This window comes from Branchiostoma lanceolatum, chromosome 17, assembly GCF_035083965.1.
Source record: "Branchiostoma lanceolatum isolate klBraLanc5 chromosome 17, klBraLanc5.hap2, whole genome shotgun sequence".
Classification (NCBI taxonomy): Eukaryota; Metazoa; Chordata; class Leptocardii; order Amphioxiformes; family Branchiostomatidae; genus Branchiostoma; species Branchiostoma lanceolatum.
In genome coordinates this window covers 17856488-17872184 of record NC_089738.1, presented here as the reverse complement: position 1 = coordinate 17872184, position 15697 = coordinate 17856488, and the positions used below count along the sequence as shown (strand labels likewise).

General features: G+C 43.6%; 2 protein-coding genes across 2 annotated transcripts; both read right to left on the bottom strand.

Moving 5' to 3' along the window:
- Positions 1-4478: 4478 nt before the first annotated feature.
- On the bottom strand, positions 4479-8413 carry LOC136422498 (ectodysplasin-A-like). The gene is made up of 5 exons (XM_066410269.1): positions 8105-8413; positions 7296-7410; positions 6673-6798; positions 6182-6294; positions 4479-5861 (listed from the first exon to the last, which is right to left on the bottom strand). Exons 1-5 carry the CDS (start codon positions 8411-8413, stop codon positions 5601-5603), a joined length of 924 nt encoding a protein of 307 aa, XP_066266366.1. The 3' UTR covers positions 4479-5600.
- Positions 8414-9535: 1122 nt separating this feature from the next.
- On the bottom strand, positions 9536-14427 carry LOC136423525 (protein eiger-like). The gene is made up of 7 exons (XM_066411716.1): positions 13212-14427; positions 11905-11983; positions 11419-11568; positions 11177-11227; positions 10893-10967; positions 10355-10464; positions 9536-9820 (listed from the first exon to the last, which is right to left on the bottom strand). The coding sequence occupies exons 1-7, from the start codon at positions 13455-13457 to the stop codon at positions 9560-9562; spliced, it is 972 nt and encodes a 323-aa protein (XP_066267813.1). The 5' UTR covers positions 13458-14427; the 3' UTR covers positions 9536-9559.
- Between the last annotated feature and the right edge of the window lie 1270 nt (positions 14428-15697).

The following is a 15697-nucleotide window of genomic DNA, read 5'->3' as shown; positions in this document are numbered from 1 at the left end:
AAGAGCAAACCTGACTCAGTCATAAAGGAACGCAACTTTGTAATCTTGTGCATAGCATGAATTTGCACGAGATAGCTTTAACTTTGACACCATAGCAGATGTTGGGAGAAAAGATGGCAATGGTCTTCTGACCGTCCCAACATGCGGTTGTCAGGTAACAGACTCCTCCCCCACAGTCGCGCACACATGCACACACACACACACACACACACACACACACACACACACACACACACACGCTCACACACACACACACACACTATTATGGCTTTCTGTCTCTCTGAAGTCATATTGACGTCTATTATTTTTCTTTCTGAATATATTGGCGTGTGTGTGTATGCATTTCTGAATGTATGCTTAAGAAATGTGTATGTATGTATGTGTGTGTTTATGTATGTGTGTGTGTGTGTGTGTGTGTGTGTTTGTGTGAAGCAATAATGCGATGTTGCGACGCAAAATAAGGCAATGTGAATGCATACCTCAGTCAGTGACGGCTTCGTTCAATTTGACAACACAATCTGTCCTTCAACGAGACCAAGGTCAAATCATCCTCTGCGATAACTCCCGATGAAATCAATAATCCTGACCTTGCCTGACCTCCGCAAAGACATCAAACTATTCTTGCCCCATGCATTTCTTCCCGCGCCAATCTTAGCAATGTATGCCTTGGAGAGATGTTCTTAACCAGATGATATGGTTTTAGTACATTTCAAACATACATAGACCATTCTTTGATATACTAGACGTTACGAGTAGATGTCCATCTATTAAAGTCAAACGTAAATATGTGCCGCGTTGACAAGAATCAAACAAACTACACACCACGATTTTACCATAGTAAAGGTTCTATAAACAACAGCAAGAAGAAGACTTAACTGAGTTACTCTTACCTTCGTTTTGGAAAAGGACATCACATACATACCAGGTACACTGCTCTGCCAGACTATCACCAATCACAGTGGCAACCAGACAAGCCCGTCACTGACCTTGCTATGGCCAACAACTCACCTATCTTGAGACGGAATTTTCACTGGCAATCCTGACATTTTGCTCTCCAAGTATCGTTACATAATAGTTCTAAGAGTAGGCTCAAAACTCTGTCAGAAAACATCTAAAATTGAAGATGAGTTCTGAGTTGCAGACGACTTTTAGGACACACGTCTGACACAGACACTCCATGGCGACAAGTGAGAACCTGCGTCTAAATTTTGACTGAAATTCCCCGTATGTGAGACGAATCCGGCGTCTTGATTGGTCAGTTGAGCCAGGGGAATCCTCGGGGGGCGGGAAATGCCTATTTTGGCGGGAAATTCCCCGTCTGGGACTTCCCCGGGTTTTGTGGTTTGGGAAATACCCTGATCATATGACCGCATGACTCACGCGGGGAAAACCCAACCTCGCCTATTCAAGGGCTCATTTTACTCACTGGAACAATGTAGCAACCTTCCTGCTTGTCTCAAGTCAGCTCTTGTAGCATTTAGTAGTATATCTTTAGTCTTAGCCACAAGTCAGGCCCTTTTCTGGCGAGATACTCCGTCATCAAAATGGTGTAAATTTATCTGTAAAGTGTAACAGGCTACAGTAGCAGTCAGGTAAGGTTACAGAGCCTTGCAACGACTTGGCAGTAAGGATCAGTAAGGTACGTTCATCATTTTTCATATGCCCTACAGAGATATTATACCAGTTTACGTAAATTCATGAGTCTATCAGTGTCATGATCACTGGCTAACACTATAGCAGTGTATGTGAGGAGACATAGGATAATGATTTGCATTGTATGCACTAGCGGAGGATTTGTTTCGTGAATGCAGTTACTACAGTGTTGTTTCATATCTGTTGTCCATGTATGAAAGAACGAGGTACTATGGTAGTAACGTTACATTTTTTTACTTTGAACGTAAAGACATGTTCATAATATACTCTATATTGAAGACCATAGAAGGGGCGCTTGTCAGTCTGCCCCCCTCCCCACCAGTCTGAGTGAGTATCCATTACACTGCATTACACTGTTTTACAGAGACTGTATGGTGTGGCAAGTATGAGTGCACTATGACCTTTGTACGTGATATGCCATCACGGCTGTGGCAGGGCACTAGTATACTTATACATGTACCGGGTTTCTCTGTTGAGGTTGAGAAGATGTTACACTTTACATTCAAGCACTTTTCATATAAAGGAATGTTCACGGTCTGAACCTATCTGGCGTATATGCATGTGTTGCTGTGACTGCTCATGATCAGCCTGGAAGGATAATGGGTTGCATCTTTCGTGTTTTTCATTCGCTGGTAGTGTTGGTCTTGACTGATTAAAACAATAAGCACGACACTCAGAGATGGCAGACTACATCCTTTTACCCGTCTTGCATTGCGATCTTGCAACCCATTCAGCAGACAAAAATAACGTACGCTGTATTGTGTACTGGGAATCAGGGAAAGATACACACAAACACACAGACAAACACACACACAGGGACAGACACACACACGTGCACACAGACACACACACATACAGACACACACGCAGACAAACATGCACACACACACACCGTGACACACAGGCATAAACTCGGCACGCACGCACGCACACACACATACTCAAACACACACGCACACACACACACACACACACACACATACAGACAAACACGCACGCACACATTCACACACACCGTGACACACAGACATACACTCGTACACATACACACACATGTACAGACTCACGCCGCTACACACATATGAGGAAAGACACACCAAAAACAACACTTCGTTCCCCCAAAAGAAAAGCTGACATGTACAGTATTTCTGGATCTGAGTCCCCAACCCACTACAAATTTCGGCTGACTTTACTACCTAGGTATACGTATACACAAGGACTTTACTAATTAGATATACACAAGCCCGGCAACGCAACTATGTCCTGACTTGTACAGGCTGGTCCATACTTTGCCCCTGATGTAACATTCACCCGGCTGTGTGCCGTGAGCTATCACAGGTATGTTGTCAACACGCTAACAATAAGAACAGGTCAATATTGACTCCAAAGTCATGCGATACGGTCCCGGCACGGTCACAATTGTGCATGTCATACACCACCCGGGGTGTTGACTCGGTCTCCTGTCCGGGAACTTTGTGTTGATAGGGTTGGCAGGGGGACTGTAGAACGGGTGTTGCAGGGCTCGCAACACAATACACAACATATAACGTTATTGCACAACAATTGTACAAGGTACAAAGTATGGCATCTACTGGTACTTAACTACAGTTCTATAAGGCTAACCTACCTAATACAAGAGTGTATAGTATGGGAGCTTTTACAATCATTGGAAGAATTTCTAACATGCGTTTGCACAGGTACTAGTAGCAGCCAGAATTACATGTAGCCTCCTTAGTCGTCTTTTTTCTGATGGCATATCACAGGGCTCGAACACACATTTCGTATCTGTACATCAAGTCGAAATTACATGCACCAGACACAGTTTTGTACATAGCCGCACAAGTTGTTTTCTTTCCCCTTTTAGTCCATCATAAAACAATGTTTTCATCATGTATTTAGTGGTGCCGCCTTGCATCATGTAGAATGCTGTATTATCTAAAGGATACCGCTACAAAAAATGCAAGGCATTTTCATGATTTTGGGGGTATATCACCCCAGTATCACAGATTGGTTTTATCATGGCCCAGTGCAGGCTAGATGCAGGTAGACGTGACGTCGTCAGAAATACCTGCACAGCTCCAATTATACCTGTACTAAGCTTCATATACAAATTGCATTTCGAGTCTTGTTGTTGCGTAACTGTTTTCATTCGTGCGCTGAGAATTCAATGTGCGCAACAAGTTTGGCAAGTGCAAAGGTCTTTTCTAAAGATGACGCACTCTCCAAAAGACCATTTCAAAAGGAGATGTTTTAAAGTAACATTTGTCTAGATCTGTATCTAAGAAGGGGGTCGCGAAATACTTGACCAAACAGTGCCAATCTTTACGCCGAAAATAGTTACTCAAGCAACGGGATACATTTTTAAACAGTGAGACGTTTCAGACTGCATCCGCTATCTTTCGTCAGTGACTAAAGAAAGATCTGGCAGAACCAGGTTTTATACCAAAACTCTGAATAGACATGTTAATGAAGTGAAGACAATTTCAGATGGTTCAATAGAATAGTAAGTTAAGACAAGGTTGTATGCTAATGAATCAATTAGCTCCTGTTGTTTTTGTGCCAATCTTTCATTTCACCTATAACGATAATAATAAACTTTTTCTTATTGGACCTCAAGTTAATAGCATGTCCGGGTAACGTTTGATTGGCAGCTCAATGCTCTTTGCCCTGAAACAAAGTACACAGATATAAACATAACCCAAACGGTGGCAGGGCAATCGGTTATCGGAGACCGCGCGCGTGTTTCTTTATATAAATACTACCTTCATCTACTTTATATAATGTAAATCAATAGATACGAACAGATAGCATACAAGATAAACATGTCAGTCAAATTGATGTTTATTAAGTTTGAAAAGGCGGTATGTACAGTCAGCGATTATCCCTGCTCTAACGCAACTAGTTGAAATCTTTTTTGTTAGAAAACTTAAGCGACACTTTGAATTAAACAATCTGGCACAAAACAACGACAGAAGTTTTAAATCGGAGATCGTATTAATGGATTAATGCGTACTATTCAAAGGTTTGACCGATTGATATGATATAAGATGCATCCTTATGTACAATATCCATATACTATTAGCTTTTCTAGACGCCAAATATAAGTATATATACAATGCGTTAATGGATGAATGTGTACTTTGCCCATAACGGCAAGTGTCGTAACGTTAGAAACTGTACAAAACAAGACGTGAAACAAAAAGAAAAATATTCCGTGTTCACCTGAACTAAAAATTCAACACACCCATATTCCTCTACATTCACCTTCAATACTTTGATAGAAATGCTTTTCTTGTGAGGAAAATTGCACAGAATTAGATAAAATGTTTTTAGATTAAAGTCAACAATAAAAGTTATCTACATGCTATGAAAAAAGTTCCACTGGCAGTGGTTATAGCTGGCCGCTTTGTTTAGCTACAGTAAAAAAATGTTAAGTCAATTGTTGTTTGATATCTACATGGGGCCTGATGTCCCGGCTGGTTGAATTCTTGACAGAGTGGAAGGCTTCTTTGACAACAAAATAATGTACAGAGGATTATAATATCTAAATCTTGGTGGGCGAAACCAGACCTACGAAATTATAAATCATGAATTCATAGAATTATCTGAAAGGAATATTCAACTGTTAGATAAGATACCCCCTGGCGGCTTTCTCTCAAACTGCACCATGTAAATAGCGCCGCTGTTCTGACGGAAATTTGCTGTCTTGTGTATTGTTGCCTTTATACAATCAATCAGACTAAGCTGGAGGCAGATTTGCCGCTTTAAGAATGCCCACTTACGACGGTTACCATCTATTCCGGATTGCGTACCATATCTAGACCGGAACACTATAGCTAGTAGGTTTGATGCTGCAGTTTTACAACATGTCAAAACTATTCGTAAATTGTTATTGAAATTGCTACTCAAAAGTAAGAAAAAAGCAAAACATTTAGAATACATTTAGACTAAGCTGACGGAAGATCCGCCACTTTGATCAGGCCCAGGTACGTTGTATCGTGGAACAGCAGCGCGAACATGTTCTCGGGGAGGCGGACCTCAATCTTCGCCCCGGCCTGTAGCGGCGCAAGGCCCGCGACGTAGCACGTCTTGTAGCGCCCCGTGACGTCAGACGTGGCGTTCTCTACGCTCTCGTTACACGTCAGGAACGGGCTGCCGTCCACGCACACCTGGTACGACAGCAGGTGATGCTTCTCGTAGAACACGATCTGAGAGAATAGGACGCCAGTAAATGTTAAACTCACCACCATACTATCCCTCATGCACCGAGTTATCGGCCGAAACTTCCCCATACAAAACTGTAACTGTAATACACAAAGCCGTGCGGTACATGAAAAGATAGATTGAAATGGCCACGGTGCTTTGAAGTACATAGAATGTGAGTTTCTAAATTCAGAGGGGCCCATATCAAAATACAACGTTGAGGACACCTTCGAAAATGTGTGTGTGTGTGGGGGGGGGAGAAAGATATAGTATGCTGGTAAGGTGTTTGGAGGACTGTAGGAAAAGGGTTTGTAGATAATCTCACCTGACTGTATATGAAGTAAATGCCGGGTTTCTCCACAGTAATCTCTCCGCTACTCGCCACGGGAAAACCTTCTTCATTGGCCCAGTCTGCCAGGATCCAGTTGTTCAGAGTGTCTGGGAAATATAGAGAAAGTCGGAATATCCATCTCAATGATGTCATCTGATATCGATGTCTGCTAACACTTAATTACTTCACACCAAGTGACTGAAGTATTGTTTTTATTTTTGTGGCCAAACCTTTATTTTATTCGCACGCTCGCATCAGTTTTGGGGTTCCCAGAGGATGGTTTGTCAGTCTGTCTGTGTTTCTGTGATTCCCAATATGAGTTGCCATACGTCCTCGGTGCTGCTATTTTTGTCGCACGGTACATATAGTATGATTAATGTGCTGAAGTCTGTCATCTTCGGTTGCCTCTCTTTTTAATTTGACACCACTGTGTTCTAAAACTTTCTGACATGACTTGACCTCTGACACAAGATGGCGGCCCTCACCTGTCTCCAGCTCTGCCCGTCCGCCGCTGCTCTTGAAGTGGGCGAAGGTCGATGAGAAGTTCCCGGCCGGGCCTGGAGGGCCTCTCTCCCCGGGTGGCCCGGCTGGACCAGCGTCGCCCTTCTTACCTGAAAAAATCCATTTCATTTATTTCATATTTAACCAGGGAAAACCATTGTCGTCAGCTTGACGATTGTCAGTGTGCCCTAGGGCCACAAAACAAAGCAAAAAGGCAATGATACATCAAAGTTTATTGCAAATACATGCCCGAGGGCTAATTGCAAGTACAAACAAGACAGATGATGATGAAAAATGCACTGATATTAAGGGCTATATCTAATGTTATGCTACATTCTAAAGTGTACATGATGCTAGTTCTGTTGGCTTTGACTTCTTCATTTTAGGCAGCGGAAGACGACATAAAAGTAACAAAAAGTTACATGGAGAATAACAGAATGACGTAGGTCCTGTGGCACAGCAAAAGTAAATCAGATTCAAAATAACTTATAACTTTTGATCACTATTTGCAACTTTTGTATGAACGCCTATGAAAGAAGCAACAACTCGAACAAGCGACAATTGTCCTCGTTTCATTTTCGTTTTCATCCATGTCTTGAAGCCTTACCTTTACAGTTCTTGGGACACTTTTTATTTCCTTTACGACTCCCCCTCTGGCGTCTCCTTTTCCTCGGTGCTTCGGTCGGTCCTCCTTCTGCGTCCCTTCTACGTACGCCGTGCACCTGATAACAGAACGGAAACCACGCCCTTAATTATGAAATATCTGTCGTGGTGCACTCATAACGTTACAGAAAAAAGGAAAGACCGCCCCTGCCCCATCAAAAAACTTCTACCGACATTTTACACTCGACGTTTAAGGTACACACTGCTCTATACTTCTCTCTCAGCTCACTTGCTGTCCCGTTTCTCCCTCAATGTAGTTGCGGGGCCAATGTATTTATCTACGTACTTTAATATTAGTAACGGTCGATATTTTTAAAGTTCGGGTCTGATATCCACATGATGCCTGTGGATATGTTTAGTTTTTTGCCCTTTCCGTATTTCTTAAACATTTCACTAATACCTATCCCTACCAACTCCTCACTTGGCCACCTTTACTGGCCGCACCCCTAGACCCTGCTTCCTTCCCCCATATTCCCCCAGCATCATTAATAAACATTACTCCGCACACATTCCTACCGCGTGTGCCCGTGAACCCGGTAAACACGTTCTACTCAGGTACAAAGGTAAACGCAGGTACACACCGTGACGCAACCGACATTGTTCCTCACTACGCACACCTTTGACAGGTGTATCTCGTGTCACAACACTGCCACATTTCGCAACGCTCTGCAAATGTGGCAGAAAATAGAGAGCGCCATCCTGGCAGCTTGCCAGCGGTGCCCCAGCCCAGACATACCCGCCAGGTACACTTACCTGTCTATTGTTGTTGTTTTGTTGCGGCAGGTGGGCCGGGCCGTCTGGTGGTGAGTCCGTCGGTGCGCCCACGGCCTTGGCGCCGTCTGCTGACAGCGGTGTGTATGCGCGGTGCAGCTCATACAGCTCTCTCTCCATCTGAGTCACCCGGCAAAACAACCCCGCACAGGCGAAGATCAAAAGCACGAAAGCTACGCAAACCGCGCCATTAAACAAACCCTGGAACGTCAGGCGCTCGCGCCACGGTTTCGGGTCCCCGCTCGCCCAACCGTCCTCTCCCCGCTGCCCGTCTAACGCTAGCGGCTTCATTTTCGACACCTGCTGGCGAAAGAAGCGCGAACTCGTGCAAGGGCAGTTTAGTTTACGCGTCGCACGGAGGTGGTTTCATGAACGGACCAGCAGGCCGACTCTCTCCCCTCCGTCCGCAATGCCCGTGCACTGGCGCCAAAGTGCACGGAACCGCGATGCACCCCGGGAAATTTCCCAGAACGAAACTGAGCAGTAAAGACTTGGAGACTCGGCCAAGACCTCCCGTTGTCATGGCGACGGACTTAAGCACTAGAGCGAAACCACAAGGACGTGTCCTTCATTCTTGAATATCAGTTAACGCTTTGCACGGAATTGAGACTAGACGGTACCCGAGTAATACTACACTTTCTTACAACATACACACAGACTCGCCTGCCATTGAAAAGGTCAACAACGGTGACACTTTTATTGATAAAGTCTCATATACAAAACAGCGTGAAGACAAGTGAAAATCTATACAGCAAAAAGAACTAGCTTCGTTACTTTCACCGTTTGAGATATAAAGGAAATAAGTAGCACCCTCCCTCTGCACCAAATTTTACTTTCACTTTCAACATCTTGCTTTGTCACATGTACGCTTTATTTCTCCTTACTTCCAAGTAGAGATCAGGAGACCAGTCAAAGGTACGCATATCACTTTAAAGACGTAAAGGTATGAATGTTGTAAAAAAATAGTTCCTGCGCTTAAAAAGATATCAAGTTCTGCTGCAGTACCGTAGCAAGCTCCTAGGAGGTCCATTATGGACTTTCCTTGTTTCCTCGATACCTACGTACTTTCCCCCATTTCTTGGATTCAAGAATGAATCTTTATAGCTTTAAATGTTTAACTTTTGGCGATAGATTAGTGACAACATAGATTTATATGCTTAACTGTTCCACCCCCCCCCCCCCCCCCCATTGTTCACTATCAACACTACAGGTAATAATGTTTTGTTAAGTGTTTGATCTGATAGTACAACTACTGCATTCAGCCCATGTGGACAAGAACATGCAAATAAAGGTCAGTTGCATCATTATATCCCCAGTTTAAGTAAGCCGAAGTACGTATTAGGTAACGTTTAATCCTTATATCCCTAGTCTAAGCCAAGTAGGCCGATGTCTGTATAGCTTGAATTGATGTTTTAGTAGGCCGGAGTATGTTATAGCTTATATCCCCAGTTTAAGTAGGCCGAAGTAAGTATAGTCCGGTGACGCCTTGACGCCGCCCCAGGCTTCTACTGTGATCCTGTCGCTCCGATCCAGTCTCCTGATCCCCGCCACGAAACAAGTCCGGGTTCTCCTCCCGGTCGGTACGGCGGCGTCCTGGTGGTGACCGTCGCACGTCAGGACAGGCGTCGGGGGCCGGTCGCCTCTACCCCCGAGCAGCACCTGGGCAAGCACCGCGTCCTTACGGTCCTCAAACGTTACCTGGCCAAGGAGACGAGAAAAAAACAGAAATGTCACGGTATCTACTGATGTAAGGAGATGATGCCTTCTTTAAGTTTTAAAGAAAAGGGAGAAATAGAAAAGTAAAGATGATGCAAGGGAATAAACTGAAAGCAGACCTTCTCAACACTCGCCCATGGGCCTGAAATCTAACTATACAAGGCGACCTTGTCTCATAGGCGTTAGTTAAGATGTGTATACAATCATTGGGTAATGTTACTCTATCCATTGACCTGATACATCGTAGTATATATCAGAGATAACGTCAGCTGCATAAACGATTGAATATCTTCCTAGGGTTTCGTTGTTTTTCAACTTTACCCTTTCTGCTTTTACTTATTTATTTATCTTAAGGGCGGTCCCTTCAGTTAACTATATAACTGATTTCCAAGGGAGCCCTTGTTTTACCCATGAGCCCTCATTTCCGTGGATTTCTTTTTCTTTAGCTATGCTCAAAGTATACGGGAAGGGTTTGGAGTTAAACGATTATTTAGAGAACTTTTCTTATAACCGTACCTGTGCGTATATCCAGTAGACTCCCGCCTCCTTGACTCTCACGTGACCATTCTTCAGCACGAACCAGCAGCCTTCAGGAGCGAACCAATCAGACAGCTGCCAGAACGATACTAAGGGTGGAGATGTAGCAACTTTCTTGCATCAGTTGTTTACAGTCTATGTTTAACATTGTGCAGTCTGTGCTTAACATTGTGTAAAATACAAACACTCACATACATAGCCACTCGCATACACACAAGCGCATAATTCACACACATGTGCACATACATACCCTATCTCGCTCATTTTCGCAATGTGTCTGTCACACACACACACACACACACACACACACACATACACACACATTCCATTTATTTCTCGCCCATTCTCTACCTCCGTTCCTCCCTTCCCCTCTCTTCCTTCCTCCCTCCCCCAGTAACTCTAACATTTCTGTGCATTTTGCAGGGCATCCTAAACTTCTACCACCCTGTACAACTCCTCAACCACCTGAGCTACTGCCTTGTAGGTTACGCTGACAGATGCATGACGTCACTCTTACCTGTGCCGGCCACGTTCACGACGGAGTACTCTGCAGCTTCGTAATGAACGTGCGGCTGGGCCTTCTGTCTCCGGCCTGGGGGGAGGAGGGATATGGAATCGGTCATGTTGGTAGTGACTAAGCTAGCGGACACAAAATCATGGACTGGTTTCTACACCTGGCTAGTGTTGTTGGGAAAGTACGTTACACAAATTTTCTCACTTCAGACTCCACCCAGCTGTTAAAATGGGTACCTGACTTCGGTTGCGGAGGTACAAGGCAGAAAATAACAAGGAGCGCCACACCTTTTCTTCGACACCTCCGTCGTTTTCCCTTCTTGTTTTTGTCCTCTTGCCCTGGAAACAACATGGGAACATTTTCTTACCACTAAGTTCTCATTCAGATACATCCGCAAACATTTCAAAAGTAGTCTAGCTGTGGGTTATGTTCGCAACGCAGTTATTAGCTCTTTGGTCCACCTTAAGAGATTTCCTGTATTCGTCTTAATTTGAATAAAAGAAGCCCGTCACCAGGCTTAGTATCAAACCGATGTTTTCCAGTTCACGCTGATCTCCTGTGATCCTCCGTTCATCCCTGCGGAGCCTTCTGAACGTCTTTTGATTGACAGAAGAGTTGGACGATTGGTAACCAATGGAATCAAAGCTGTTGTCATGGTAGATGTTCTCGTCGTCTTCCCCTATAAAGATAAGGTAAACAAGTACAGTAAAACTGATGATGATGATAGTAATGATGATAATAGGACTAATAGTACTGGTTTAGTTATGTTTACTAAGAAAATGTTAACATAAAACTTGTCATTATAAGATAAATCCAGGACGCCATTGTCAAAACTTCAAGGTCACCATGTTTGAACACTGCATTCTAACTCGCCACTTGATGTTTCACATGTCGATTGGAAGTACACGATCCACTCGATATCATAGCATATTTATTTTTGTAACAACGTTAATGTATGTATTAATAGAGCTAGTTGACTTCAGAATTGTCTTTGCAAGGTCGAAGTTTTTCTCACCTGCAGAGTACACATGGTCTGCTGGCACGGCGCCAACTGAACTTTGACCTTTACGTCGTTCGCTCCCCTCTGAAAACACCTTTGGTAGGGAAACATAAACAGACTGATCGCCAAGCAGATGTTTGGAGGAGAAATCGTAACGTTTTCCAGTTTCTATGTTGTTCAGACACTCAACACTTGAGTAAGACAAGCGGAGAGGCCAGAGATGTAACGATTTTCTCTTGCAACATCTGCTTGGAGATTAGTACAATGCATAAAACTGTGACTACTAACTTACGGATCATTTGGCATTTATCCATGTTCTATTCTTGGCACTATATACATTGCCGTGGGAACATACAACTCACAGCTCACTGGTGCATATCGACGGTTTCGATCGCCAGTGGAACAACGTTTCTCCCAGTGCCAAGTCATCACTATTGTATTTGCCAATTTGCAGCTCATGTGTCCATATCAAAACCTGTTTTTATTTACCACAGTGTTTTGAAGAACGCAAAGTATGTGGCGTGCATTTCGACGATTACTAATGCTAATGATAGGTGTCGGAGCCTTTTGTGGGCAACTTAAACTGTCTGTTCCATGTCCAAGTAGAGCCACACCCAAGTATGTAGCAGGGATCAGCAGATTTATCGACAAGAGTACAGGTACGCCCTGGTCACGGTGCCCTGGTGTACAGTGACTTAAACCTGCCAGTTTCACAACAGTACAATGCAGTAAAATACAGTAGCTACGCTATAACCTCTAGTAACTGTAAGTTGGGCAACTTAGGCATCATTTAAGTACAATTCAAATTAACCTGTACTAGTGACTCCCTCTGCATCGGAACCACATTGCTATTGATACACAGTCATACCTGTAGTAGTGGACACCTCTACAATGTACATGTATATAAGGACCACCGGTACCTGGTCATTGATATACAGTTAAACCGGTGCTAGTGGCCACCTCTAGATAAGGACCACCTGGTCATTGATATACAGTCAAACCTGTACAGGTGACCACCTTTACAAAAGGACCACCTGGCCATTGATACAGTCAAACCTGTACTTTACCATCGACCACCTCTACATAAGGACCGTCATTGTGACCAGTTTTCAGATGGTCCCTTAGGTAATTTCCCCCATTGACTCAAGCATTAAGAGTCCTGTCTATAACGGCCACCTGTCCATTGTTGCCAGTTTCATCAAGTCGTTTGGGTGGTCAACATAGAGGCAGTTATATAGGGACTAAAAGCACGACAGTTCCCTTTAGTTATAACCCACCTGTTACAATGTTATACAAAATGGCGCAGTTGTATAACAACTTACCTGCCCTTCCCGCCATTTTTCCTTCGGTCCGACACATCGGCACTTCGACAGCTCCGTCTGCAGCTCAACAATCCGAACGTACGTCCAGCAGGAGAGACACAGACACACAAGCACACACACTGGAACAGCACACGATACAACAGCAGATAACCTGTCCCGAGACGGCAACTTACACCTGCCATAATCACACGAAGAACTGTTGGTATCGTTACTACTATGGGAGACTTTCTCGCTCGGCGGCGACATGTTGAACCAAGGAGCCTTGGTTGAACCGACAAGCCAAGGCCTTGCCTGAACAAAGCAGACAGCTGAGCCAGTGTGTATGTTATGTAGCCGTTTGTATTACTAACTTGAGTTTGATTATTGTGGGATATCGTCCTTGTGTACAACGAACAGCCACCTGACACCCCTAGACGACATGTCTAACGCCACTGTGGTTCGTATTCAACCCCTACTGGTACAACATACACGTATACTTTGTTCTAATGTTATGTTTTCATTGTTAACTACTTGTAAATTGTAGTAAGTGACCTTGTGAAAGTCTAAGTGCCTTTGTCATGTCAATAAACTTCTTGTTTGTCGATATGCGGACTGGATCTGTGTTTCGGCGGTCTACATTTCAACTTCACACTTCGTCAGCCAAGGCTACCTCAGACTATTGTTCCGAGGTGGTTCATGTTTGTTTGGGCTTGTCAGTAACGACTGTCCGTGGGAAATCAACTCTGGGCATGACTCCAGAGAACTCAGCAAAAAGGAATAGGGGCTTGAGAAAAATTATTGTCTTTTTCAGCTGTAATTTTTATTTTCAGAGGTGATATTTGATTACTTTGATATCAGCTACATGCTAGAGTGCATCACCTGTGTGTCCTGTGTATTCGTTTGAAAAAAAAAACAGAATAATTACTGTCACTGGGGCCTAATCGTACGGCAAAGCTAACTGATTCTCTGTACATGTATGTATCCCTCTGTTTCTCTCCCCCATCCCCTCTCTGTCCCTGTCAAAACTGCTCAGTGCAGTGGGAACCACCTGACTGATGAAAAGAGCATTGGAAACAACACAGAATGACGCGAATAACCAGTATTACTTCATCAATGCTCAGTATGATTTCTTCATAACTTCACTCCCGTGTCATTCATGTATTAGTTCGCGGTGCCTACAGTCCCAGTAGTGACCTTGACCCAATAGTGACCTTGGCCCCATTGAACGTCAGTAAAAGCAAGGACGACCGGGCCCTTGTGATGAAAGACGATACCTTTGTTGGTCACGTGCTCCTTCATAATTCCTCAGGCGTAACTCTCCGTCTCAGTGGCCGCCAAAAAGCACGCACGCACAGACACCGACACACATTCATGCAGACACACACGCTGACACACATATACATACATTCACACAGACACACATATATACATATATACATAGAGTACACCAAGTGCACCTTACATTATAGAGAATGTGACTTTTCAAGCTATCTCATCTTTCTCCTAACCCAAAGACGAAATAGGATATAATCAAAGACGAATTCAGAGTATTAAACTAGAAATATGCTTGAAAGCGGTTCATACGTCCAATCGCGTCATTATTTCACACCGACTTCCAACATGGCGCCGAGGCCGGTAAAATGGCCGCTGGCATAACTTACTTCTAACTTCAACACCTTAACTATACAGCCGAATTCTAAACAACTCGTCACGGGACTATACTTCTAACATTGTTCAAAGTATGGAACGGGGAATAACAAGGTCATCCATACCCACCTGTGTCGTTTTGAGACGTCAGAAGTCACCGGTTTGTTTTTTTAGAAACTTATTTCCGGGTTCATAACCCTAGCTTGTCAACCAGCCCGCCAGAGTTCTTCATTATCACTCGTGCATCTAGAGCACTTATGCTTCACCGTCAGAAGTAAACATTTCTTGTTCTCAGCCAACAGTGTTTCTTCTTTAACCAGACGTTCCACAAGAAATGCGGTTCCTAGAGATGCAAAATTTTTTGAAAAATAGGAAAAGTCACTATAGTGACATAACGTTATCTAATATAGATATGATATACTTTCCCTACATGTATCTTACCGGAGTCTGTGAAATTTGAAGGAATCGCCATGGTTGAAAGTTTTTAAAACTAACTTGAAATGTGTTTTCCACATATGACAGTTTATATCTATTCGGCTGATAATAACTATATTTGTCATGGACTTCAACGATCTTCTACAAAAGCACAAACAATTCAAAGGCCGGATAGCTCTCTCCCTACCGTCAAAAAATAGCACTGAAACAGTACAACTACGCGTATACTACATTAACTTGCATCAAACTATGATTGCACTATTTTTTTGACTCCAACAAGATGATAATATATTGATGGACAATTCCAAGAAAGCCAGTTCCATCTTTAGAAAGAATGTACGGGTGTCTCCCGTACTGTTGTCAACCTGTTACAGGACTTCACACATGTGGTCAGTTTCACCTGCCTGTCTCCATAGCAACCAGTA